The sequence below is a fragment of the Staurois parvus genome, unplaced genomic scaffold, assembly GCF_062004578.1.
Source record: "Staurois parvus isolate SC_StPar_1 unplaced genomic scaffold, SC_StPar_1.0 ptg000668l, whole genome shotgun sequence".
Taxonomy (NCBI): Eukaryota; Metazoa; Chordata; class Amphibia; order Anura; family Ranidae; genus Staurois; species Staurois parvus.
The window spans coordinates 5063611-5081596 of NW_028318464.1; the positions used below are offsets into that span (position 1 = coordinate 5063611).

Genomic DNA, 17986 nt, shown 5'->3' on the forward strand with positions numbered 1-17986 from the left:
ATCTGCAGCCTTTACCACAAGGACAAGTGATTAGAAAAGAGGAAGAAGAGAATGAGAAGGGCAGGGAGGAAAACGAGAAGCCTGCAGAAATAAATAGGAGTTGACAGGGATGTATATCACTGGAAAAACCTGATTGGACATAACAGAAACAAGCAGCAAAGTGAATGAGGTGGCTTAGTGGAACGAAGTGAGTAGTTCAAGCTTGTAGGAGTTAAAGAGACAAGGGAGGTGCAGAAGGGGGGGTGGATAGTGACAGGAAGGAGGGAGAAAAAGGGTGGAACAGAAAACAGAATTTAGAGGATAGGGAAAGAGAAGCTGACAATGAGGATTGCCTAGTTAAGGGACAAAGTGGGAGAGAGGACCTCTTAGTCACATAAAGCGACGATAAAGAGAAAAGAGGTGAAGTATCTGTTGCCAGTCCCTTGTCATACTTTAAATTCTTCATCAGAGCTAGTTAGAATATTGTGACAGGTTCCATGAGCATTCATTAACACTGGCGTGTATTTAAAAATGGTATTTACAGTTCAGACACTTAATATCTAGTTGTAGTTATCAATAGGCAGAAACTAATGCACAGTGATTAGTAATTACTTTTAGCAAAAGTATAATTTGATACCCATGGACTGAGTATGATTTGTAACATACAGACTTCATGGGCGTGCAATGATCCCTCGGCAAATGTGACATGGATGGGTGGCTTTCCCACTGAATCTCGGTAACCAAGGATGGAGCATACAATGCTGATGCCAGCACTCCTAAATCTGGATGCTCTACTGGACCTGGTCATCTGTGTATGCCATGAATTGGCTACCTCTCCACTGGCCCAGGAGACGTACATTGCGGATTTTCTGCACTGGGGTGAGTGTCTGTCTTTTGCATGAAACCAGTGGCTTGGGTACCACATGTGGTTTTAGTAGCCCCTCTGCGACTCTTCAGCATGTCTATCTGACCACTGACTGCAATATGCATTTCCGTCAAGCAGAGTTTGCCTAGAAGGAGCTAATTCCATTACATTTTTTTGTACATTTCTTAAATTTCATTGTGGTTCTTAAGCTGACAAAGGTTGGGTTTCCTACAAAAAACTAATATTTATTATATTGATGAAGTTACATCATATTCCATAACTGTGTATAATGACGTTTAGAAACCGCAATGCAAAGTAAAGAGACTTCTTTGTTTTGGGTGACTATTTAATAATGCCCTTTTGTCTGTGTGATCCTGTGACTGTACCATATGTATACCAAAGCTATCATGCCTCAGCTGTTATGCCTGTCATTTGGTCACATTTATTTCTGTAATTCTACATATAAAATAAAAGAGAAAAAAAGACTACATCAAGTGAAATGCTTTTAACAATGAGCAATGACTACACCACAACAACCAATCAGAGACCAGCTTTCAGAGATTTGGTGCTATAAGACTAAATATAGCCACACGTTACAATTTTTGTGAGAGTCAATTGTTTCTTCTGAACACATTACAAGATGTTTCTCCCTGATGTCTGTATACACAGTATATACATATTCTGTGACAAATGTGTTTCTTCACTTAGATCAGATCTCTGGAGTACTCAGAAACAAAATTGTATGTTTTGAATTTACTTTTACCTTTGAACCCAAATATCATCTGGATACAAACAATTTTTGGGGAAGTGCCTCGTATTTTACAATCCAACTGTATTGAAACGTGTCACTAGCTTAACACTGCTTGCTCAATGGTATCCAATCATTAATGATACAAGATAAAAGATCTTCCCATCTCTTTACAATCCATCATGACTTTTCTCTTTGATATGACTAACGGTTCATTGTGACACACACAACGTAAATGGATTATTTTGGTAAAAGGAGCAGGCTGACAGTTGTGTAGTATTTCCCATCATGCTGGAAAATCTCTTCATGCCATAAGCAAGCAGTTGAAGTTCTCATTACTGCTTAACAAGGATGTCATTACCCTACCTGATTATGAAAATGGTGCTCATGATATGGGTCTGTATAAAAGGTGTCTGATTTATTGCTGTTTGTTACCATACATGTCTACCTTCACTTGTTAAATAAGTGTCTTGATCTCTTTTGTGGTATCAATTAGATATGGCTTTTTATATTTGCACTTTCCTATCTCATGTTCTCTCCTGTTCTTGTTCTCAGTTAATGTATTCTGAAAATCTATATGCATATATATATGTTTACACACACTAGTCTGACTGGCTGGGTTGGTTGATAAGGCAGGGAGTGCCTGTGTCTGCTGCATAACGCCCTGTAATTAGAATTACATGTCTGGCTGCTGCATGAAGTAACACAAACCAAGGGGGCCTCATTCATCCCTCAACATGGTGATAACCAGACATATCAAGACAAATATTGCAGAATGAAGGTAGAAGACCTACCCTGACGTTTATTCCATGCCAGGAGCCATACGAAAGACGGGCTCTGCTTTATCAGTTATGGCACAGTTAGGAAGAACTTAGGAGTCTTAGGCTTTAACTTGGTGCCAAATGCCTCCTTGGGAGTTTCTTCCAGTTGTATGACAAAGGCCAAAGAATGCAGGGCTGTACCTCCACCTTCTACCTAATGCTAGTAATGTGAGTCTGCCCCTTCTTATAGGGCTACACAGCAAGATGAGAGAAAGTATCCTTGGGATCAGCTTGGTATTGACACACAATGACAGCCTACAAGGAAGTTGGCTTAATTCATTGTTTGCTAATGTGTGGGACACGTGACAATGGTGGCACATCCACACTGTAGCTGGGACACTGCATGGAATGGATTGTTTAGCTAAATGACCTTTTGGGAAATTATATCTACCCTAAGGTAAGCTCTCCATGGCAGATACAACATGGAATATGGTATACCAGTTCCTGTGGATCTTCTGGAGAAGAAAGTGTCCCACTAGGGTGCCAAGGGAATCTGAGATTGAAGCACCACACCAAAATTGTTTACCCAGATACAGATTTTTTCCAAGGTAACATAAAAGCTATATCACAAAGCCAATGTGTTTTTGGAGGTCAGATATAACCTCCTTCATATGGGCTTGAGATAAACATTATCATATATTGGACTGAAGCAAAATATAGTTTTTTTTGTACCAAGTTTTAAGAAGCAGAGTCCATCAGCAGCTAATTTGACTGCCACAACCTGCTGCTGACCAACTCTGCTTTTTAACAGCTTGGTAAAAAAAAACTGCATATGTTACATCAATTCAGTATATATTACGTTCCATTTCAAGCCTTGATAGAGGTATTCCCTGACCCCCGAAACATAGTGGCTTTGTGATAACATTTTTATCTAACCTTAGACTGAGTCTATATGTGGACACTTAAACTCTGACATGGCACTCCAATCTCCAGTTTCCTCAGTTACAAACCAAAGATACAGTGGAAGTCCATTGACATGGAGAATCTTCCAGCCCTAAAGATCCGGCCATCACATTTACATAACCTTTTACCCCCATAATATTAGGATAATCATAAAGTTGCAGTGCTTTCTTTCCAAAAAGGTGATAACTGTGATTGTGGATCTGTGGCATTTTTTTTTTATAGTGCAGGTAGGACAAGCTGTGGACAGTTACCAAATGACCCCTGTGTGTGAACAATTTTTGGACCCCTCTATGCAATTACTGGCCAAGTAATAACACTTTGTGTCCTGTGTATCGATCACCATCTAGATAGAAGTGAGCCAGGGTCAGGCCTACATGACAGTGGGAGGGGTCTCAGCACCCATCTGACCCACATCTAGCATAAAAGGGCCCTTGTGCTTCACAGTCTCCACAAATTGTATGTTGTATGTCAGTTTCTCTGAAATACAATTGACTGTGTTGCAATAGAAAGATATTCCCTTTCATTTTAACATGGCCTGCAAAAAATTGCAGCTAAAAGCAGATTAAATGGTATGGGGAAACTCATTGGTATTGGTGCATTAAAACTAGAGAGAAAAGTAGTCTTGCGGGAATGCATGAAAGTGTTACTTTCTTGGAACCTATTTATCAAAATCACATCAAAATGGACCTGTTGCCCACAAAAACCAAAAACATTTCTTTAAAAATGAAACCACTTTTGTTGCTATTGGCAAGGGCTTGGTTTTCCTTTGATCCAATTTTTTTTTTTTCGAAATCGACCCTTTTTATTTTAATAGGGTTAGATTCTGACCTTCTGAACATTTCTGAGGCACACATAGAATTTGCCAGTCCCTTATGAACTAGGTGACTGCTCCTTATTCCAAGATTATGATGAAGCAGAGGTGACCATGCCGACTGTGTTTCATAGGGAGAGGGAATGAGTTAATTCCCCAGACGGGGAGGTAACACTATTACATTAACCATATGTGGAGACTGTAAGAGCACAGACTGACAGAGGCCATATAAGGAAGAGGTCTTACTCTGCTCCCCCTGGACTGAGTGCTCATACCGCTGTCCCCACACCCAATGCTCTTTCCTTGATCCCCCTCACAACCCCTGTCACGTTGTAATCATTGATCCAAGTGCAAGTGTTTCCCCTCCTCTTAGTTTAAAGGTCCAGAAAATCTGAAATACAAGTTGGAAATATGAAATATATATTGATAACATCTATACAAATGTATGCCATCATTTCTTAACCTATTGGGACTGAAGGCTGTGATATCAGGTGCCAATGTATTCTAACATCAGAGACTCTATTCAGGGACATGGCAGTCAGTCCTTTTCCAGCTTGAAATGGCTGATATAGTAAAATAATTGGTTGTGCTCTGGTATGCCAAAAGTATTAATACAATGTGAATCATGCAGTTCTGTCATGGAAACTTATTAAGGGTGACTAAATGCAAATTCCGGGCTGAATCAAGTATAAGAGTGTAAAATTATATTTTTAGATGAAAATATAAACGTTTTAAGACATTGAACAGAAAATATTTAAAATTAAAGTTGTTTAATGGGAAGCAATTTTTTTAGTTACACAACTGACTTCCCGTCTAGTATTCGCATCGAAAGAAACTGATAGTTGTCAACTTGCATCCAACATTTGCCAATTATGTAACACAGAGCAATAGGCTATACAGTGGAATGACCTAAATGTCATAGATCTCCATTTCTATAAAGATATGGCGTCTTTTACATACACAACTGCAAATATATACACATCATATAGGTACCTTTTTTCCTTTTAGGCTTAGGGCCTAATGTTGTACCATTTGTGAAGCCTATGTAATCACCATCCTAGTCTTCTTTGACCTCCATCTTGACTGACAGCACGCATATGCAAAGCTTGGTAGCGAGTGATAACGACCGCATAGAGCCCTATTTACAGACATGGTTGAAATGGACTATATGTCACAGTATAAGTAAATTTAAATCCCTTTTGATTTCCTAGAGTCATTAGACATGCTCAGTCTTACCCTTGAATGTGTACCTTCATACCTTTCTTATCCCATGTGTCCTCTGGTTTCTCTTTTTACACCGATGAGTACCTACCACAACCCACCACCATTAAACTCTATACACAGGGCAGCCCCTTCTCTGTCATCAAACCTTCACTCCTTCCTACACTGTCTCCACTTACCATTACCTTGTTCTTACCCGTATTCCCCCTCTCTGTCTTTTGGTCATGCTAAATTAAACCCTCCCCATTCTACTTCTCCTTTTCATGTTCAATCCTGGTTGCTTATGTTATTGACAGAAATAACAAGACAATGAGGGGAATTTACCAAAAAGTGGAGAATACAGAATCTTGAGCAGCTTTATATGGCAACCTATAGGCTTCTATCTTTCTTTGATATGCACAGCTGCTCCAAAGTCTGTCTGCTCCAGTTTAGATAAATTCCCCCTTATATATTTTGGATTGAATGCCTTTATTGTGTATATTTCAACATGGTCTAGGACTTTGTATACTTTTGAAATCTTGAAATGCTTTGTGCATTTTTACCAACCCCAAGCAACCAAAGAGCTTCAAAATGAAAAGATAGAAGTTTAAGCTGTCATATACTGCTGCTCCAGATTCTCCTGCTCCCTCAGTTGCTTTATGTCTGTCTTATACCACAGCTTCTTACAGAAAAAAACCACACAAACACACATTCAAAGTCATTCTTTACATTTTTTTAAGAAATTTCATAACGGGTGACTATCAGTCTGACATCTCACCATTCTCAGTTATCTTCAGACTTATTGTACCACCCTGTAGGTCCTTTCTACAGTTTGTGTTCCTATCACTGCTGTACGGGTAGAATATCTTGCCACTGGTTATTCACTCTGTGCAAAGTCAATCCTTATTCACTCCTCACTCCTGACAGGTGTTGAAAGTTAGAAATGCTGCTGATCATACTTAGCACTGGACTACTAAAGCACTCAATGCTGTTTTCATGTGGCATAGGATGGGGTCATTGAAGACAATTAGATCTCTGTTCTTGTGGTTCCAGATAGCATATGGAGAACATTCTGTATACTGTTCATGCAGTACAGGATAGTTTATGGAGGATGTTTAGAGCTCTGTTAGTATGGGACAGGCTTGAATATAGAAAACATGCCATAGAATTCTCTCTTTTCGTTGTACAAGTCAAGTGGAACTTGATTTGCATAAGTTACTGCTTTCCTTATTTTGTATGCTTAAAAACACCTGAACCTATTTCCTATTGCTAAATCCACACCCCCACCCTCCTCTTTCTCCAGTTGTCTAAGCTCTGTTGCAAAGAAGTTGCCTCCTTATATGTATATACTATATTCTAAGTCTGGAGATCCTTGGTGTGCAACCCCATCTAAGTGAATAGGAACACAATGTGAATGCATGACCAAGGCTGAAGAGATTTTTTGTCCAACAGGCTAGAAATATTGGTGAATGCCATGGCTCTGCAACGGCGATGTCTGGCGGGGTGGGGGTTTAGCGCTGTGTAGCTTAGGGAGCTGGGAGGGTGGATTAAGCAATGTAACATAGTGAGAAAAGGTGGGATAAGTCCATAGAGAAATTAACCCCTTGTGGCACCGCCTCCTTTCCTGATGATGCCTGTTTAGAGGAAATGTGTCAGGTGGAGCTGTTCTGTGACGTCATCACGCACGCCAGCCGGTCCCGATGTTGTATATCACTTTTTGATTCCATGTATCATGTGAGTGCATAATACTTTTTATAAATTGTGTTTGATTATACTGCACCATGAGGCTTCTCCTTTGTTTTATATGATATGGTCTGTGGAGTGCTGCGGTATTCATGGATTGAGGCAAAGTGCTCGTGAGAGACATACAGTACTTTTGCTGATACTGCCCAAGAGCTGGCTGTTTGGATCTTCAGCACTGTTATTTATAAAGCACAGATTGATCTCCCTGTGTTGATATCTTCCCTTATGGTAAGAAGCTGTGCATGAGGGAGCAGCACCTGAACACTGTAAACACTATATGTACCTGAATGTCACTAAGAGCACATTATTCACTTGGTGGACGTTTCTATTAATTTTATGAACTCTTTTGATAGGAAATAATGAACATATGAATTTTTTTATTCTATTAATTTATTTTATGTTTGTGTGTACATTTATTAACTGATGTATTTATAATTGGGCACATATTGATTGATTGTTTCCCTTTATTTATATTCCTGTTTTCTATTTGAGAGTTATGAACTGCTGAATTTGAAACTATTTATGTGCATTGGGACATGCGCACTTGTTTGTATGTGCATATATATATAAAAAACAAAAATTATATATATATATTATATATATTACTTTTGTTTGTATTGGTATGATGCAAAAAAGTGGAGAAACAAAAAGCCAAATCTGACACATTCCATGCAAAACTCCAAAAATGGACTGGACAAAATTGATTGATTCTGTAAATTGTAAATAAATTCACCTGTACCAATTAACAGGTGGTGATAATATAGGAATCACACCAGCAACCAGTTAAAATGGCGAAAAATTCACTCAACCTTTCTGTTGTGTGTCTTTGTGTGCCACATGGAGCATAGAGAAAAGAAAGAGCAGCAAAGAATTGTCTGAGGATTTCAGAACAAAAATTTTGAAAAGCATGGACAATTTTAAGTCTACAGCCCATGGCACTGTAGCTAATCTCCTTGAACGAAAGAGAAAAGTTGATCAAAGATTGCAACGAAGGATTGTTCGATTGGTGGCTAAAGAACCTTGATCAACTTCAGACAAATTCATGCTGACTTTCAGGCACATGGGTACAACTGTATCAGTTTGCACAATACATCGCCATCTGAATGAAAAGGGACGCTATGGTAGGAGACCCAGGAGGACGCTACTGCTGACACAGAAACATAAAAATGCCATATTGGAGTTTGCCAAAACTTACCTGAGGAAGCCAAAATCTTTTTGGGAGAATGTGCTGTGGACAGACAAAACAAAATTACAGATTTTTGGTAAAGCCCATCATTCTACTGGTTTTTTAAAAAATGAGGCCTTTAAAGAAAAGAATACAGTCCCTACAGTCAAACATGGTGAAGGTTCACTGATGTTTTGGGGATGCCTTGCTGCTTCAGGCACTGGATGTCTTGAACATGTGCATGGCATTATGAAATATGAAGCCTACCAGGAATTCTGGGGTGCAATGTAGGGCCCAGTGTCAGACAATTGGGTCTCCATCAGAGGACTTACACCAGGACAATGACCCAAAGCACACGTTAAAAAGAACCCAGAAATTGTTTAAGACAAAGCGCTGAAGTGTACTGAACTGGCCAGCAATGAATCCAGATCTCAATTCCATAGAGCACCTGTAGAGAGATCTCAAAACAGCAGTTGGGAAAAGGAACTTTTACAATCTGAGAGACCTGGAGCAGTTGGCGAAAAAAGACTGGTCCAAAATTGCAGTAGAGAGGTGTAAGAGGTGTAAGAAACTCAACTGATGGTTAGCGATTGATTTTAGTAATTTTTTCCAAGGGGTGTACTATCAAATATTAATAAATATAAATATAATATAAATTAATATAAATATTAAGTTGTGGGTGCTAATAATTTTGTCCAGTCCATTTTTGGAGTTTTGAGAATGCCTAAACATTTGCAATTGCAACAATTTTCTGGTTGAAGTGGTGCATTATTTGAAAGAAATGCATGGGTGCCAGTATTTTTGGCCATGACTGTGTATATATATATATATATATATATACAGTCATGGCCGAAATTGTTGGCACCCTTGATATTTCTCCAGGAAATCATGTATTTCTCACGAAACGTATTGCATTAACACATGTTTTGCTATACACATGTTTATTCCCTTTGTGTGTATTGGGACAAAACAAAAAAAGGGAGGAAAGAAAGCAAATTCGACATAATGTCACACAAACCTCCAAAAATGGGCTGGACAAAAGTATTGGCACCCTTTCACAACTGCGGATAAATAAGAATGTTACAAGCATGTGATGCTCCTGTAAACTCACCTGGGGCAAGTAACAGGTGTGGGCAATATAGAAATCACACCTGAAAGCAGATAAAAAGGAGAGACGTTCACTTAACCTTTGCATTGTGTGTCTGTCTGTGCCACACTAAGCATGGACAACAGAAAGAGGAGACGAGAACTGTCTGAGGACCTGAGAACCAAAATTGTGGCAAAATATCAACAATCTCAAGGTTACAAGTCCATCTCCAGAGAACTAGATTTGCCTTTGTCCACAGTGCGCAACATTATCAAGAAGTTTGCAACCCATGGCACTGTAGCTAATCTCCCTGGTCGTGGACGGATGAGGAAAATTGATGAAAGATTGCAACGCAGAATAGTCCGGATGGTGGATAAGCAGCCCCAAACATGTTCCAAAGACATTCAAGCTGTCCTGCAGGCTCAGGGAGCATCAGTGTCAGCGCGAACTATCCGTCGACATTTAAATGAAATGAAACGCTATGGCAGGAGACCCAGGAGGACCCCACTGCTGACACAGAGACATAAAAAAGCAAGACTACAGTTTGCCAAAATGTACTTGAGTAAGCCAAAAGCCTTCTGGGAAAACGTCTTGTGGACAGATGAGACCAAGATAGAGCTTTTCGGTAAAGCACATCATTCTACTGTTTACCGAAAACGGAATGAGGCCTACAAAGAACAAAACACAGTACCTACGGTAAAATATGGTGGAGGTTCAATGATGTTTTGGGGTTGTTTTGCTGCCTCTGGCACTGGGTGCCTTGACTGTGTGCAAGGCATCATGAAATCTGAGGATTACCAAAGGATTTTGGGTCGCACTGTAGGGCCCAGTGTCAGAAAGCTGGGTTTGCGTCCAAGATCCTGGGTCTTCCAGCAGGACAATGACCCCAAACATACGTCAAAAAGCACTCAGAAATGGATGGCAAAGAAGCGCTGGAGAGTTCTGAAGTGGCCAGCAATGAGCCCAGATCTAAATCCCATTGAACACCTGTGGAGAGATCTTAAAATTGCTGTTGGGAAAAGGTGTCCTTCCAATAAGAGAGACCTGGAGCTGTTTGCAAAGGAAGAGTGGTCCAAAATTCCGGGTGAGAGGTGTCAGAAGCTTATTGATGGTTATAGGAAGCGACTGATTTCAGTTATGTTTTCCAAAGGGTGTGCAACCAAATATTAAGTTAAGGGTGCCAATACTTTTGTCCAGCCCATTTTTGGGGTTTTGTGTGACATTATGTCATATTTGCTTTTCTGCCTCTGTTTTATATTTGTTCCAATACATACAAAGGGAATAAACATGTGTATAGCAAAACATGTGTTAATGCAATACCTTTTTTGTGTGAAATACTTGATTTTCAGGAAAAATATCAAGGGTGCCAACAATTTCGGCCATGACTGTATATACACATACTGTATATACTTTATGTATTGTTTATCTTTGAATTTGGGGAAGATAGAACACCAGGCTCTCCCTTCAAGGCATTGGTCACTGCGGATTCTCCAATCAAAGCACCTCATTGTATAGTCTCCCTATAATCTTTTGCTGGGGCTCCCCAGAGTTGCCACACCTGTATCAAGCCAATACTTTTCACTAGAATCTTCCCCTTTGTTAACACACACAGGACTGTGATCAAGATAACTCTTCCCCTGAAAGAATAACAACTGTCCAGGTCAAGACTGCATTTTTAATAAAATAAACACTACTGGTGCACCTTCAGCAATGTAACATTTAAGTTTAGTAGAAGATGCTGTTACTTCTCAGTTACCCCTGTGGCCATACACTTTGTAAGGTTCCAAATAACCTGAAGCGGAACCAAACCCTCCTATACTTTACAGCCAAGGCAATTGTCATCTTAGCCTCTGTTTGATCTACAGTTTTGACACCAGCCATTTGATGGCTTGACAGCTTGCATGAGCGTAGGATCAGCTGAGACAGCTATCATTTGCAGCTTGCCTTGAATGTAACCTTTTTGATAAACACTTAAATCAGTGGGTTTAATTCTGCTTTAACTTCAATAGAAAAACCCTTCCCCTAACTTCTGTTCACGTCCCTTTCTTAACTAAGGGGGTACAGTCCAGCATGCCATCCCTCACCACTAGAGAGCAGTGCAAACGCTTCCCCCAAAGGGGAGTGCACAACGCACATGTTGCCCTATGAGCAGGAGCTTAGACGAAAGACTCCCTCTGCTTTTCCACTGACCCAGCAGATCATAGCTCCACCCAGCACTAATTATATACCATGTGCCAAGCAGTATGAACAACAGAAAGAGGTTGCTAACTTAGAGAGGGGAAACTCCGTTGTCATCTAAGGCATGTCCCTGTGCCTTTTTAATGTGTTGACATTGGGGTCTTTAACCAGAACATAATGTGTAACCATAGAATTAAAGCAAATATACTATTTTTACAGGAGTGTGAGTAATAATGTAACTGGTACAATAAAATAACATTGACATAACTAACTTATAGCAAAGGAACAGATTGTTAGAGTATGAAAGCCCAGTGCTTATTACAAATAGAATCTCAGACTGGGTAGGTACACACCTCCTTCCTAGTCCTTAGATTCTGTCTTGAACAGAGTGCACTGCATCCTCAGAATCTGGGCACACCAGGGCCTTCCAATCTTTCAAAATATGGGGCCCATAGTTGAACTATCTAAAACACCTTTCAAATTCTCATATAGCATGTTTTTCTACACACCTAATCCGCTTATGCTGACAGATTCTGAGGTTCTCCTGTTTTTAGATGTCCTGATGCTCTCATCTTATTAACCAGTACCTCCAGGACATGAGGGAGCTTGTATCCAAATTCCAATAGGAACTGATTTATCAAATAATTATGTAATCTAGTGCATTTGGTCAGTTCCTGAGGCAAGTCTCTCCCAGGAGGTAAATATGCATCAGGTGCTCTTATCGCCCTTGACAACCCCTAAGAAGCTGAATCTGCTGTATCTGAAGCTGTTAAAGTATCTGTGGTCCCATATACCCTAGAAAATATAATAAGACTTCTCTTAGCAAGAGCACTGCCTTTAGTATGGTTCTGCTCCAGCAGGACAACTGGGGGTACCTCTTCCTTCGCAGGGAAGATATCCCAGATCTGCTGCCCTGAATGAAGATGGGCAAATGTCCCAGCCCATTCACTGCAGTTTCCAGGTCAACTAATAGGGTAGATGTTTGTGGCACAGTCTCTATGGGTCTCCGAAATGGAACTGATGATGACTCAAGTCGAACCACCACATCTGAATTTGTGTGGGATAGCGGCAAGGCCCAAACCTAATTGACATTATCAGAGGCCAGCATGTCTCCTTGAGGTGATTGAACTCCAGTAGCAGTTGGAAATCATTCCACAGGTCTCTTGGATAAACACCTACAGGGCAAGGGTTTACTGCCAGAGTCTCATTCTGTTTCTTTACAATAGGATCCTCCTTTTTAAGGCCTTGCAGTCTCTAAACCCGATTTGGATTTTCCATCTGTGCCCCATAGTCAGAAGTCTCCAGACAGCTGGAACAGAAAATGGCAACAGCTACCACAGCAAGCCCAAAGAATAATCTTCAACATGATAAAAAGCAGCCCAGACAAACAGTTAGCAATACTTTCATTAACAAAATCAGCAAACCCAAATACTCCTGCGCTTGGGGATGGACTCAACATTGGCTATAACCACATCACGGATGACCTGGGATGTGCACTCCTTGCTGCCCTCAAAGGACCGGGGAAGTCCAAATGTACAGGATATAAAGAAAAAAACAGACGGCACACCAGCCTAGTGCATTACCTTTAAAAAAAAATTATTAAAACAATAACAAAATAGGTACCTGGCATGCCCTCTGTTTGTTTTCTTTATATTCAGCAATACTTTCATTATACCATAATGGTAGAGAGCTAGGCCCCCTACAGGGTGGAAGCAAAGACACATATCTAGGACAAGGCTTTCCTCTTCCACATGGGGTCTGCCACTGGCTGCCATGATGAAAAGTTGTTGCATATGCTCCTGCAGCTCACCAGTTTCTTTCACCCAGTTAACAGTTTTAAGACATCACAACTCATGACTTGCCAGCCCAATCCAATGGACTCTTTTAATCCTGTTTGTAAACACAAAATTAAATACAGGGAAGACAGGGAAGGTTAACCTTTTCAAGCAATTTACCCCTTGTGGTGTGTATATCACTTATCTTCTGTTCAGGGCAGTTAGAAATTTGTCAGCTGAGCACTAGACATTCTTTTCCTTAAAAAAAAATTATTAAAACAATAACAAAATAGGTACCTGGCATGCCCTCTGTTTGTTTTCTTTATATTGAATCATAGGATGTTCCAGTCCAAGGACCCCACTATGGTTTTACTGTAATATTTTTGCTGGGGCTCCCAAGAACTTCTTGCATCTCTCAGAGTGGAAGAAGTGAAATGACAAAATAAATGCTTTACTGGTACACCTTTACAACATAGCATTCAACATCAGCAGAGGCTGCTGTTTAGGGTTACCAACTGTCCATACATTTACGGACAGTTTGTAAATTTCAGCCGATTTACAAATTGTCTGTAAATGTCCGTTACACACAGCAGCCACCCATAAAAATATGGCCCTGGGCCGGCTTCGGAACTGAGCATGGACTCTGGAAGAAAACTCTGAGAAGATAACAGAGGTGGTGATGAGAGGAGCCACCCAGAGCACCATGCCTGACTGCCCTGCATGCAAGCCAGCAATGGAGGAGGTCAGTGACAGGCAGCTCCAGCCACGAGTAGCGACACAAAGTCTGCTGGGGGTGGGGGGGGGGGGTCACTGATGTAAGGGGGAATGAGTACACTAAGGTAGGAGGGACACTGGTGAAAAGATATATTCATTCTGAGGAAGGTGGTCTTTTCCTGGCATTCCCCCTTATATCAGAGTCTGCAGGATTCTCCCTTACAGTGCATGGGGGTACTCTGCAAACCCTGATGTAAAGGGGAGCTCTGTGAACTCTGATGTAAGGGAAAACTTTGTAGACTGTGATGTAAAGTGGAACTCTGTCGAGTCCGATGTTAAGGCAAGCTCTGTGAACTTAATGTAAGTGGGGGGCTCTGGTAACCAGAGACGCCCTTATATCAGAGCTTCCCTTTACACCAGAGTCTGCAGCATTCCCCTTTACATCAGAGTCCTCAGAGATCTACTTTACATCAGGGTCTGCACAGTTCCCTTTTACAACAGGGTCCTCAGAGTTCTCCCTTGCACTGTAAGGGGGGACCCTGCAGACTCTGATGTAAGGGGGAACTCTGTGATGGGTTATATTAACCTGACCTTCATGTAAATAGAGAAATATATGTTTTGTTTTTGTTGTACTTTAAACACATTGATTATAGCACTAGCTACATGTCTGTAGCTTAAATATTGACATTTGCACTGTTTTGCACTGAAAACAGTCATTTTATTTACATTTTTGAAGTGTCAGCAAAAACTGTGGTTCTCTCAGTAAAATTGTCAGTAAAAAAATGGTGCTGTCAGTAAATGTTTGCTGTTAGCTGTACAGATACATACTTTGCAAGATTCCAAATAACTTCAATAGAGAGACCCACATCCACACAGTGTCCCTGGCTTCTGTTCACATCCATTTCCCAACTAAGGGGGTACAGACCAACTTTCCTACCCCTTTTATTAGGTAGCTGTCAAAATGCTTCCCTGAAGGGGAGCACACAGCCCAGTATATGTTGTCCTGTGAGTAGGCCCTTTGGTGAAAATAATCCCTTTAATGTTCCACTACCTGCAGAAAAGGACCGCAATAACTTCACCCACCCTTACTTATATACCGTGCGCCGAGCAGCATGAGCAGCAGGAAAAGGTTGCCAAACAACCTAGAGGTAGGAGACCCCAACTTAAAGGACCTTACATCCCGTTTGCATGACAGCTACCAATAGTTAGCTTTTAGATTTGAAGAACCTCCAATGTTCATTTCATGTGTTACCTGATAGGTTATAGAGGTAACTCAATGTTCTGTATTTTCATAGGATAGTCTATGAAGTAAATTCAATGCTCTGTTCCCTAATGTAGTACAGGATTGGTTATGAAGTTCTTAATGATAAAATAACCCATAGCAATCATCAGAATGTATCCAAAAGTGTTCTGATAAAGTGAATTCTAATTAGTTCTGCAATTGAGGATTGAGAACTCTTTATTAAATAAGTATCCCCTTCTTCCTCAGATGGTTGTGTAATGTGTATTTCAGTGTTCTATTTTTGTGATCCAGAACCAATAGACAAATCACATACTAAACCTTTACTACTATCGGTATACAGTATACCACCCACTCAAGGGCCACTTTACTGAAAATAATAGAACTGACCTTGTACTACATAATAATACAGACAATCCCCGGGTTACAAACAAGATAGGTCCTGTAGGTTTGTTCAGAAGTTGAATTTGTATGTAAGTTGAAACAGCTACATTTTTTAAGAGTAAGAGTATTTCTACCCAATTTCCTTTAGATTTATCTTCAGCTATGTAGTGCAAGGACCTGCCTAATTTGATACAATTGAAAGTGTTGTTTAGGTTTGACCTCATACTATGTGGTTTTTGGTAAATCTAAAGCAAAATTCTTAATATAAATCAGATGTTTTCACCTGGGGACTGCCTGTACTAGAAAGAAGGGGAGTTAATGGAGGAGGCTTAAATGAGTCAACTCCATATACCATATGCTATGGTCCACCATAAACAAATATTAACCTAAAACAATCCTCCTCCTCCCAACCAGATAACCAGCTGCATAGGGTTATAAAATTAAACTCTTTTGTGACATGGGAACTTGTTTGTCAGATGAAGCTTAGGCTAGCCATAAATTATACAATTTTCTTGAAAATTTTGCTTTAGATTTACCAAAAACCATAAAATATGAGGTCAAACCTAAACAACACTTTCAATTGTATCCAATTAGGCAGGCCCTTGCACTACATAGTTGAAGGTAAATCCAAAGGAAATTGGGCAAACATTAGACAGAAAATTTTAAGAAAACTGTATAATGTATGGCCAGCCTAACTCCAGCCCAAAAATTATTTTAAGTTTTGATTAGCATAGGGAAAGGTTAGGTGACCATGCAGTGATGGGGGATTGCTGATAGGTCTGCTGGACAGTAGGTGGCAACATGCAGTGAGCAGCAAGATGGCCACCCGGCGGTTTCCGAGATCAGGGTGACATCACGCTGCCTCTGTTCTTAAGTTAGGGTTGCCACCTCATCACTTTAACCACCTCCTGCCCGCCATATAGTAATATGATGGGCGCAAGGTGGTTCTCTCATTCTGGGAGGACGTCATATGACGTCCTCCCATTCTCACTGCGCATGCGTGGCTCAGGGAGCGCGCAGCGCGGCGTTCGGCGGTGCGCTGTGTCCCTCGGACACAGCAGATCACCGATCATGGAAAGAGCCAAAGATGTCAGCTCGGTCATGTGATCAGCTGTGTCCAATCACATCTGATCACATGTAAACAGGGAAATGTCGGTTATCGGCATTTCTCCCCTCTTGAGCTGTCCCGCTGACAGCTCGAGAGGAGAGGAGAGCCGATAATCGGCTTTCCATGGAGGGGACATGTACACTGATCATCAGGGCACTGATGATCAGTGTGCCCTGATGATCAGTGTAGCCCCAGCGGTGCCACCTGTTAGTGTCCATCAGTGCCTTATGTCAGTGCTCATCAGTGCCTCGTGCCAGTGCCCATCAGTGCCACATATCAGTGCCTACCAGTGCACATCAATGCCACATATCAGTGCCCATCTGAGCTGCCTTTCAGTGTCACCCATCAGTGCCAGTCAGTGCCACCTATCAATGCCAATCAGTGCCACCTATCAGTGCCAGTCAGTGCCGCCTATCGGTGCCAGTAAGTGCTGCCTATCAGTGCCTGTCAATGCCGCCTAACAGTGCCCGTCAGTGCCACCTAACAGTGCCAGTCAGTGCCGCCTATTAGTGCCAGTCAGTGCTGCCTATCAATTCTGCCTATCAGTGCCATATATCAGTGCTGCCTTTCAGTGCCCTCAGTGATGCCTGTCAATGCCCATCAGTGCCACCTACCAGTGCCTCCTCATCAGTGCCCATCAGTGCCAGCTATCAGTGTCCATCAGTGCAGCCTATCAGTGCCCATCAGTGCAGCCTCATTAGTGCACATCAGTGAAGGAGAAAAATCACTTATTTACAAAATTTTATAACAAAAACTAAGAAAAAACTTTCTTGTTTCAAAATTTTCAGTGGCTTTTGGTTTGTTTAAGAAAAAATAAAAAACCCAGAGGTGATTAAATACCACCAAAATAAAGCTCTATCTGTCACAAAAAAATAATAAAAATTTCATATGGGTACAATGTTGCATGACCGCGCAATTGTCATTCAAAGTGCGACAGCGCTGAAAGCTGGAAATTGGCCTGGGCAGGAAGGGGGTATAAGTGCCAAGTAGGCTAGCGGTTAAACCCGAACACATATTAATTGCACAGGTTCTGAGGCTAATTTAATGCAGATAAGGCACTAAGTGAGTTTAATTACCACCTTAATCAGTCACAGAACCTGTGTAATTAATATGTGTTTGGGTTTAAAGTGATGAGGTGGCAACCCTAACTTAAGTATATAAGTCGGATGTTTTCACCTGGGGACTGCCTGTACTAGAAAGAAGGGCAGTTAATGGAGGAGGCTTAAATGAGTCAACTCCATATACCATATGCTATGGTCCACCAT

The 17986-nt window shown here is 41.0% G+C and overlaps 1 protein-coding gene across 2 annotated transcripts in view; it reads left to right on the top strand.

Annotated features, from left to right (window-relative positions):
* Positions 1-281: 281 nt before the first annotated feature.
* DMPK (DM1 protein kinase) overlaps positions 282-17986 on the top strand; it is an 82039-nt gene continuing 64334 nt past the window's right edge. For both annotated transcript variants that reach the window (XM_089651994.1, XM_089651995.1), the window contains exons 1-2: positions 282-399; positions 648-858. In XM_089651994.1, the coding sequence (XP_089508120.1) occupies positions 726-858 (133 nt within the window). In that variant the 5' untranslated portion in view covers positions 282-399; positions 648-725. The remainder of the gene's footprint in view (positions 400-647; positions 859-17986) is intronic.